The 9,717-nt window shown below is 45.0% G+C and overlaps 1 protein-coding gene across 4 annotated transcripts in view; it reads right to left on the reverse strand.

Moving 5' to 3' along the window:
* The window catches only part of RTEL1 (regulator of telomere elongation helicase 1), a 41,523-nt gene extending 33,835 nt beyond the window's left edge, over positions 1-7,688 (reverse strand). For all 4 annotated transcript variants that reach the window (XM_030503034.1, XM_030503033.1, XM_030503036.1 and 1 more), the window contains exons 1-12: positions 7,666-7,688; positions 7,250-7,367; positions 6,014-6,212; positions 5,551-5,644; positions 4,563-4,644; positions 4,169-4,229; positions 3,845-3,920; positions 3,062-3,146; positions 2,312-2,377; positions 1,777-1,930; positions 1,167-1,205; positions 459-537 (exon numbers count right to left, since the gene is read on the reverse strand). In XM_030503034.1, coding sequence (XP_030358894.1) covers positions 459-537; positions 1,167-1,205; positions 1,777-1,930; positions 2,312-2,377; positions 3,062-3,146; positions 3,845-3,920; positions 4,169-4,229; positions 4,563-4,644; positions 5,551-5,644; positions 6,014-6,212; positions 7,250-7,351 — 1,037 coding nt within the window. In that variant the 5' untranslated portion in view covers positions 7,352-7,367; positions 7,666-7,688. The remainder of the gene's footprint in view (positions 1-458; positions 538-1,166; positions 1,206-1,776; positions 1,931-2,311; positions 2,378-3,061; positions 3,147-3,844; positions 3,921-4,168; positions 4,230-4,562; positions 4,645-5,550; positions 5,645-6,013; positions 6,213-7,249; positions 7,368-7,665) is intronic.
* Between the last annotated feature and the right edge of the window lie 2,029 nt (positions 7,689-9,717).

Here is a 9,717-nt window from a genome sequence, read left to right on the forward strand (position 1 = left end):
GACCACACCCTGCACATCTTCCATGATTTCTCTACAACACACATTCATTTAGAAACAGATTTGCATGCAATTTCCATTATTTTTGTACAACATACAATATGCTTTGGTTTAGAAACAGATTTACAGAGCTCTGAGGTACCTCAAACCAAATCACTGCAGCATTGGTACCTCTGTTTAAATCATGATGCAAAATTGGAAGAAGCCCAGTGAGGAGCTTCTTCCAGTTCAGGATACATGATAGCCATACACGGAGCGTTGGATTTTCCACTTTTGAAAGAGGGAGTTCCACCAGAAATAGGGATTATAACAGAAAGTGGATTTCAGGAAACCCAGAACCTTGAAGAAATACAATTCCCAGAAATTGGAATAGTGCTGCCTATCCTAACAGCTGACCCAGTTTCACCTAGGTCTAGAATCTGCTGCACTTTTAACACGTAGAAATATTAATGAGAATTTACCTTCCCTCTTTAGTGACTCCACTATCATTCGGTGGCAGCTCCACTGCATCAATGGCACTTTCGAGCTGAAGGAGAATTTCTTTAAGAGAACCAAAAGGGAAAAAAGTTGGAATTCACAGAAACTCATTTCTGGGACACATCCAAGCCTCTTTTTCAAATGTACTTTATTACTAAGGCTGTTATCAAAGGCAGCAGCCTAGCTGCTTGATTCTGTAAGCAAAGCAAAATCACTTTCCTAGGTCTCACCTCTAAATATTCATATTCAACTTTAAGAACTTCCATGACTTCAATTCTTAGATAAGCTAAAGTCATCAGCTAAATGTTAAACTCTTCTCTATAGATAAAGTTGTTCTTGGAAATGCTTTGTAAGCATGAGACAGCTTGAGCTCTTGCTACTGACTTACGTAGCATCATGTTCTCACAGCAGAATGATGCAATTAATGCAATTGCAGCACACCAACAAGATTAGAAACCAAGGGAACTTCTAGCAAAAAAAAGAAGCAACATACTCATCTGCTAAATCACTCATTTGCTTGGGAAAATACTATAATTAAACATTCCACAAAGCGTCAAGAAAAAAAAGAGACAACTTTAACTTCCATTAACTACTCAGTTATGAGCAATGTCTGCAGAAATGCCACATGAACCCGGTTTGCCTTCTGAAACTGTTTCAACAACAATCTTCAAGGACACAAAAAATAACCTTACTCTTTATCTTTGCTATATCTTCAAGTTCCATGTTCAGTCCTATGGAAGAAAGGAAAGATTTCAAAGAGGATGTTTCATGTCTCTTTCATTCCCAGTTTCTTTATGTCTTTGTGAAAAGTATAGATATGAAGGTTAGAACTGTGTGTATGGAAAGACATATTCTGTATTCCGCTCACTGTTCTCTTTCATGACCCCTCATGTCATATTTATTTGGCCAAATGTTTTCATGTTTGTCTGGTGGTAATAACTAAATAACAATAATGAATGTCCTAGAAGCTCCTAGAATCAATGGTTTGGGTTGGAAAGGAGCTTAAAGCTCACCCAGTTCCAACCCTCCTGCCACGGGCAGGGATACCTTCCACTAGAGTAGGTTGCTCCAAGCCCCTGTGTCCAACCTGGCCTTGAACACTGCCAGGGATGGGGCAGCCACAGCTTCTCTGGACAACCTGTGCCAGCGCCTCACCATCCCTCATAGTTAAGATTTTTTTCCTAATATCTAATCTAAATCTCCCTCTTTCAGCTTAAAGCCATACGGAAAAGTTATTTTCCAGTTCTTGGTAGTGGCACCCAATAATCCCACTGAAACAATGGTTTGTGGTTGTCAACACACCTGAACAGGCCAACTCCATATTGAACTCAGCATTTATTTCATTCTGATGAACCACTTTGGCTTGTTCTTCCAGTACGACATTCACAGCATCTATTGCCGAAGCCAAATCATAGGGTGTCAAGTCAAAAGAAGATGCCTCCTCACACAACTTCTCCTAAAATATAAGGAACAGAAGCATTATCTGGACTGCTCAGGGTGCTATGTGCTCAGGCAGCTTCACAGGTGATGAAGTCCCAGTGACCAAACTTGATTTCATTTCTGACCTCCAGCTCAGGCCAGAGGACATTTTATGAACACCTAAAGGGCAGCACCATGTACAGCACTTATCAGCTGATGCAGCTGAGCTTCAAGCATGGATCTTTCATGATTTCTTTCACCCTGGAAGAGAACTCTCCAAACAAGGAATGCAGCACCCTCATAACGTACTGAAGGTGGAGAACCACCTTCAGGAAGAAACTATCACCTTGTAAAAAGTCATGGTAGTGTCAAAGGACTGTTGCTTAAACTACAAAGCTTTAACTGTTTGAGAACTTACCACATTGTGAGCTTCGTCAAGTATTACCACTGTCCCCTTCAGGTCCAAGTTGTGCGCTCTGCGGCTCTGAAGAGGAAAAAGAGAATGAGAGAATGGACAAAGGCCACTTAATCTGGTTTTATTTCTTAACTTACTAAACATTTGGTCTTTCTGCCTTTTGTAGCAGTGGAGTGGGATGTAATCTGGCTTTTACAATTCATTAATTACTCCAAGTTGCACAAAGCTGTCAGTGGATTTGTTTCCTCAACAGTTTTCAAAGGCTTAATTTCCTATCCTTGAAATATGGACAACTTATTGCAATAGCTTTTTTCCACCCACAAAGCCAGCAATTATTTCCAAGAGAGATATCCGATCTCTACTGGAAAAGTTTCCTTATTCTAGAAATCATGCAGCTGCCTGCAGGAACAAAACCATCTCAGAATGAATGTAAAGATACTGTATGGTACGTGACCAAGGATTTGTACCCAGGAGGTGAATATTGCCAAACAACAAGGGCACCCCATTCTGCAAAGCTAATTCTATAAAAACAGCAAGACCTCAAGGGCAAACTGAAGTATTTATTAACTGTGGGAAAGAACGTCACAGAGAAACCCACAAAATGGCATCCTCTGTGGTTCTGAATTTGAACTGGGGTTTGATTAGAACCCATAATGCGACCACTGTGCATCAGTTCTTCATAGCTAATCCACCAAAAGCCAAGATAAGGTAAATAGAAATACAACTGCATTTAAAAGCAAAGATACATGTTACCTTTGAGTCTAGCAAATAGTTGTAAGGCATAAAAATAATATCTGCTTGCTGCTTCAGGCTTCGAGACAGATAATAAGGACAAGCTCTGTTTAAAAAAGAAGAAGTAGTACAAACTATAAAGTAAGACTTGCAGAAGTATCAAGAGTGCATTCAACATTCACAATGTTTCATATGCTCAAGGGTTTCTAATCAACTTAAGGAGTTGAAGCTGGCATGTTTAATTTTAGGGCAGGTGGTTATCTCTATTCACAGAAGCAAATAAAAGTGTAGAAAATAATATCTATGCAGCTCAACAAGAGAAAGGAAGAATAAAGGAAAGGAGAAAGAGTGGCATTTCATTACTGCATTTTCATTTCACCTCTTTAGGCTATATGCAGATGCTGCATTAGACTATTTTATCTCAGCAAATCAGTCAGCTCGGCCTCTCAGATCAGAAACAGAACTGCAATATCATTTGTCATGTCAGATGATGTTGGTAGCCTCTGCTCAAGTGAGAAATAAAATACTGGTGAGCCTGACTCTGACCTGGTTCAGTCTTTACACAAGTAAGGATTGAAATAAATTGCTGTATGATGAAAACTGCAGTAACAGAAGTTTGGTGCATACATGATTTTGTTGGAAGCTGTCTCTGCACCATATTTAGCTGCTTCACTTTGCTCTCATCACTGTTCCACTACTTCAGTGTTTGTCAAGTTCATACCAAGGTATTAATGCAAATGAGCAGAGAAATAGTTTTCACTATTTTCAGAAAGGGGGGGGGGAAGGTCGGGGGGGATCATTTACCTGTGCTTGTTTCCACTTTTAACCAAGTCTTCGATATCCATGATTGAGTTCATCAGCTCTTTCTCTGAACTCTTTTCTGTGAAAATTGAAGTCACAACCACAAGCTTAGGTAAAGGGATCACAACAAGATTTGTTGTTTCCCTGATCATCACACTCATGCACTTCCCAATGTTTCATTCTTGAAAGACATCAACATGGAGAAAAAAAACATACACACACACACACACACACACACACAAAAGCAACTAACCCAAACTTCTGTACTTGCCCAGCAAATCTCTCCCTCTCCAAAAATCAGGGCTTTACTTCCACAACCAAACTCACCTTCCACATTGTTATAGAAATGACAAGCACGAGCCATCACTTTTTTCCGGCACATGTAGATCTGTAAAACAACAGTGTATTTTAGCCAAGATTAGCACAGCCTAAAGCATGTTAAGGAGTGAAGAGCTGTTAGTTTTCTGTAACACCAGTTAATGAATAAATGCTAATCAAGATTCTTCAGTTTAAAATCATGTGGTCTTCTGACCACCCTAAAAGTAAAGCCCTATGCAACAGGACACTCAGATGCCCAGAGGAAATTCTGTTATATTTTGCCACTAATACTTTTCAAAAGAGTCATCTTTGGCATTATACTGTACATCAGGATAAAACCCCTCCACCAGGACAAAACCACTCCACATTCTCACTGTGCATGCTTCAAAAGCTCTGATCTCACCTGCATGTGGTTGCTCTCTTGTCGCTTCACTTCAGGATGAATGCAAAGCTGATCTCTGGAACCCAAAACACAGATCCTGGGCCTGTTCAAACAGAATGCACAAAACTGAGGTTAAAAGTAAGACAAGAAAGAAGGACAGAGTTGTACGTGTCTAGGTTGGGTAGAACATATCATTAAAAAACCATAGGAGAAATAAGTGAGCCCAAACTAAGGGTGAGAACCAGAAACAGTAAGTTAGTCTGCAACAGCTATGTGTGTTATCTGACTTTATGGTACTGCATTTCTCCTGGTAGCAGTGGGTGGTAACAAGCAGCAGTTTACAGCAGGAGGTAGCGAGCAGCAGCTTACATCATCCACTCTGAAATCTGGGTTCTGTTGTGACACTTCAGCTGAATCAGCTGGGGCCTGTCATCCCTGATAAGCTACTCCAAGCTGGCTGGGATTTTCAGAGTAAGGTTATGACAGGAACTAGTGCACTACAAACATTCACAATACTTCTTTTGCCTATTACAAGGCTGTGTCTGTACAAGAAACATGTAAACAAATGATTACTGCCTGTTCAAAGAGCTCAGACAATGCACTGGTATGTCAGCAGCTGAAAACTGAGACATTGGTACAGCAAAACCATGAAGTTCTTCATAGATTTACATCAGCCTAAGGAATTAGATTTTGTAAAGGCTTCCCACTGCCTTAAAGAAATGCCCCAGGAAAAATAAAGACAAAAGGTAATTTAGAACTAAATGTATGAAGAACCAAAACCAGACCAAATTCAGGCAATTCTATCTTTAAAGGAAATAAGAGAAGCTGTCAAAAAACCCAAACCCAACAACAAAGAAATCCAGGTTCTACACATGCACATTAAGAGAACTGCATCTCACTGGGTATCATTTTTTCATACACACATCCACATAAACTCAAGCAATAACTAAATCAGATGGGTTTCTCCACCTTTTCTTTGAATGGAAACATTATCCTAAATCATATTTACCTGTAGACTGTGTTCTTTAACTCATTAATGACCTGTGTAAGTTGTGAGTGAGTTCTGGAGGCATAAATTATTTTAGGGATGTCAGTGTAATAAACTGCCAAATAGAGGAGAGAAAAAAAAAAAAGGCAAAAAACCATTATTAACACAGGAAGAAGAACTGGAGATATTATTAGCTTCCTTTCCCAGCTGGTACTATGGTAACAGTTTGGCTTGTAGAGATAGCAAGATATTTTGTCATCTAACTGTTCACACACAGAGAATGAGCTAAGTGAGTTTCTAATGTTCTAAGAAACAATTAAAAATACATGGAACACTTAAAAAATCTACAAAATTATGAAACTGTGCTTCAGCTGCTAAATAACTGCTCCATGACTTTTACAATGACAGAGTTATCATAGTAGATAAAAGTGTTCATTAACATTCCTGTATGGCCCCTGCTGAGGATGAGAATGACAGCACTTACTTGGAATATCACCATCGGTGTCAGCGTTGCCCCAGGATGCCAGGGATCTCTCTGGGAAGAGTTCCACCCCAGTCAGTCGCTGCGCAATCTTGCGGGCTGAGATGGCATCCTTAAAGTGTTCCCGCCACGCCAGAGTGGAACACAGCAGGCAGAGGGTTTTCCCTGTGCCTGTGGGGCTCTCCAAAATGCCATTTACCTTCTTTGTTGAAGAGAAAGAAAATAAAAAGGGAACAAATGAGTAACTTGGAGATTCGGGAGCAAGCGGCTGTGTGGTACTTGGTGACCAGTTGGATTTAAAGCACAACATAGTGATCTGGATGCTGGGATCAAGGGTACCCGCATGAAGTTTGCAATGACACCAAACTGAGCGGGGAAGAGGACGCTTTGGAAGGGAGAGCCACCCTGCACACGACCTGGATGAGCTGGAAGAGTGGGCCAACGGGACTTCGTGAAGTTCAGGCAGGGAAGGCTGGAGAGGGTACAGAGAAGGGCCACAAAGATGATCCAAGGACTGGGCAGCCATGTGCAGAAAGGCTGAGAGAGCTGGGCTTTTTCAGACTAGAGGAGATAAAGCTCATCAGAGACCTTATTCCATGTTCCAGTGTTTAAAAGGTGGCTACAAAGACGGAGACTCCCTTTTTACAAGGAGTCCCATGGAAAAGATACGGGGTGATGGGCACAAGTTATTCCTGAGGAGATTCTGGTTGGACACTAGAGGAACTTTTCACACTGAGGCTACCAGCCACTGAAATAATCTCCCCAGGGAAGTGCTGGATTCCCCAGTGTTGGCCACTTTTAGGATTCGACTGGACAGGGTCCTGGGACATCCAGTCTAGGTCATGCTTTGCCTAGAAAGGTTGGACCAGATGGTCCCTGAAGTCCCTTCCAACCTGGGATTCTAGGATTCTGTGACTCTATGAAACCCCAGAGAGCAAAGTACAAGCTGTGTGAGCACAAGGGCTATTTGCTTTACTCCTCTTCCTTTTCCCAATTAGGCAGAAACATTCTATTTACACTTCCACTGACTGCCACCTGCACATGTCTGGGGTTTAGTAACTATAGAGGAAAATAAAAACAGAGGTAAAAGAAGGTCAGAGACAATTTGGAAGCAGTGGTGTATGGACAGAGGAAAAGAAAACTGTGGCAACCCCTTTTTAGAGAGGTCATTTGTTATGGTTAGCGATGGAGCACTGTGAGTAACGGAACCAAACAGCCACCAGGCAAGGCAGCACTCACCTTCTGCAGGCACTCCAGCACCTTGGCCATGTACGCCTCCTGGCAGGCATAGGGCTGGAAGGGGAAGTCCACCGTGATGCCGTTCAGCGTTACCCTGGGCATGCTGCCCGGTGAGCACCTGCGAAGGAAGCGGAGCCCGCGGTTCACCCCGCGCCGGGAGGGGCCGCACCGCGGGGGTCGCGGAGAGCGGACAGCGGGAACCGGGGCGGCTTCATGTGCGCAACGAGACGCCGAGAGGCGTCGGTTCCACCTCGTGTTTCGGGACGGGACGTCACCGGCGGGCCCGGGCTGGAGGCTCGCGGGTACTCGGGGCCCGGGCCGTGACCGGGGCCCGGGCCGTGACCGGGGCTCCCCCCCCCCCGCCGCAGCCGGTGCCCCCGGTGCCGCGCCCCCGGTTCCCGCCGCTCGCCCCTCACCTCCCGCTCCGCCGTTCGGAATCCCCGCGTTCGTATCATGTGACACCCCCCTCACGTGGGTACGTATCTTCCGCGGGGAGCTCTCGCGAGAGTTGCGGTGTTGCCATGGGAACGGGGTGGGGGGGGGGGGGGGGGGGGGGAGGCCTAAGCATAGCGGCGGGGCCTGGGCCGAGGCGGGGTGAGGGGGTTGGAGCTGCTCCTGGAGAGACCCGAGGGGTGCCGGGCAGGAGGGGACCGAGCCCGGCGGGGTCTGGGCCTGGAACGGGCGGGACCCGGGCTTGGGGAGAGCCACCCCCGCCCCGTCAGGGGGTGGGTGCTTCAGCCGCAGGGACCTTGAGCCGCGTCCCTCCGCCGTGCCCCGGGTGGGACCCAGGATGTGGCCCCGCAGAGGCAGAGGGTTGGCGGTTTGGGTGCTAAAGGCTGCAAAGCGGCTGCAAGGAGCTGGAGAGGGGCTGTTCGTCAGGGGCTGGAGCAATATGACAAGGGGCGATGGGTTCAAACTGAAACAGGGGAGACTGAGATGAGCTCTGAGGCAGAAGCTCTTCCCTGTGAGGGTGCTGAGGCGCTGGCACAGGGTGCCCAGAGGAGCTGTGGCTGCCCCATCCCTGGCAGTGTTCAAGGCCAGGTTGGACACGGGCTTGGAGCAACCTGCTCTAGTGGAAGGTGTCCCTGCCCGTGGCAGGGGATTGGGACTGGATGAACTTTAAGGTCCCTCCAACCCAAACCAGTCTGTGATTCCTAAAGCATCTCTGCCCTGTTTGCTTCCCCTGGAGCGTCTCCCTTCATAACCACTGAGATGAGACGAGTGACCAGCGGTGCCCTGACCAGAGTTTGTCTCCAGGTCTCTGCTGTGCTTTGTGCTGCATGTTGCTGCCCTTCAGTGATGCTGCATAAGAAGGGAAAGCACTGCAGCATTCATTGTTGAAACTCAGCTTGTAAAATACAAGGGTTTCTGTGTCGTTACATTGAGCCTTGTAGCATCTGCATTGAGAACAATGTCTCTTGTCAGGGGTGAATGTGCTGCCCCTTTGTTCCCTGCTTTCTCTCAACGTGATTCTTGCAGCCGTCAGCTCCCTCACAGTGTCAAGGCTGGGAGCAGCTGCATCAGTGTTTCACTTGATGGTTCCAAATGTGTTGTAGTGACCCCTGAGCTGCTCTGGACTGATGAAAATACTCAAGTATTTTAGTAAATGGATAGCCATGGTTTACCTGGATCCCTCAAACCCTATCTTATATGAGGAAGACAGTAGGATAAAAATACTTCATATGCATCTCTATGTACTTTATTATTAGTGCATCTCACACTGTTAGATGGTGACTGTGTATATGTATACCAGGATGTGGCTTTTTTTATGCTAACTTTAAGATGCATTTATTCCCAGCAAGCTGCACAGCTTGTTTCTATGTAGGAGTGTTCTGATACTGAAAGAAAAATGACTATTAAAAGGAACAGTCCTTAAACTTGCGTGTATTGTGAAACCTGTTCTCAAACTTCTGGGACATAGCAGTGTTTGGGACATAGCAGTGTTTGGATAGGGCACCCTATGGGTGTTGCTGTTCTGGTCACCAGCCTTTAAGCTCCTTGAGCTGAACTTGCCTGGATTGCAAACTGCCTTTAGTTGTAGCAACTGGGCTTGAGAGCACCGAGTTATTCCTCTGGATCTTCACGGAGCTCCATGCAAAATGTGACAGCTGATTTTGCTCCTGTTTCTGCCTCTGAACTCTTTAACTTGATGCCAGTTGTGCAAGATGAAGCTCCAAAAGAAACAGCTTTGTAAAGGTTGTAGAGTGAGAGCGTGGGATGAGGTATTTATAGTGGAGAATAAAGGTTTAAAGCTCATAAATACGTGGAATACTGTGTCATCATTATTTCCTGTGAATACATCTTTCCTACATTGAAGAATAATATCATAGTGTGTCAAATCAGGTTATTTTAACTTACTGAAGTGACGATTGAAGCAGTGTTACCTCTGCGAGAGGCGAGCTGGAAGGTTACCAGACCCAAAGAGGCAGTGTGAGTCAGCAACGCGCTGATGTCCAGCAGCAAACGTG

The sequence above is a fragment of the Strigops habroptila genome, chromosome 13, assembly GCF_004027225.2.
Source record: "Strigops habroptila isolate Jane chromosome 13, bStrHab1.2.pri, whole genome shotgun sequence".
NCBI classification, from domain to species: Eukaryota; Metazoa; Chordata; class Aves; order Psittaciformes; family Psittacidae; genus Strigops; species Strigops habroptila.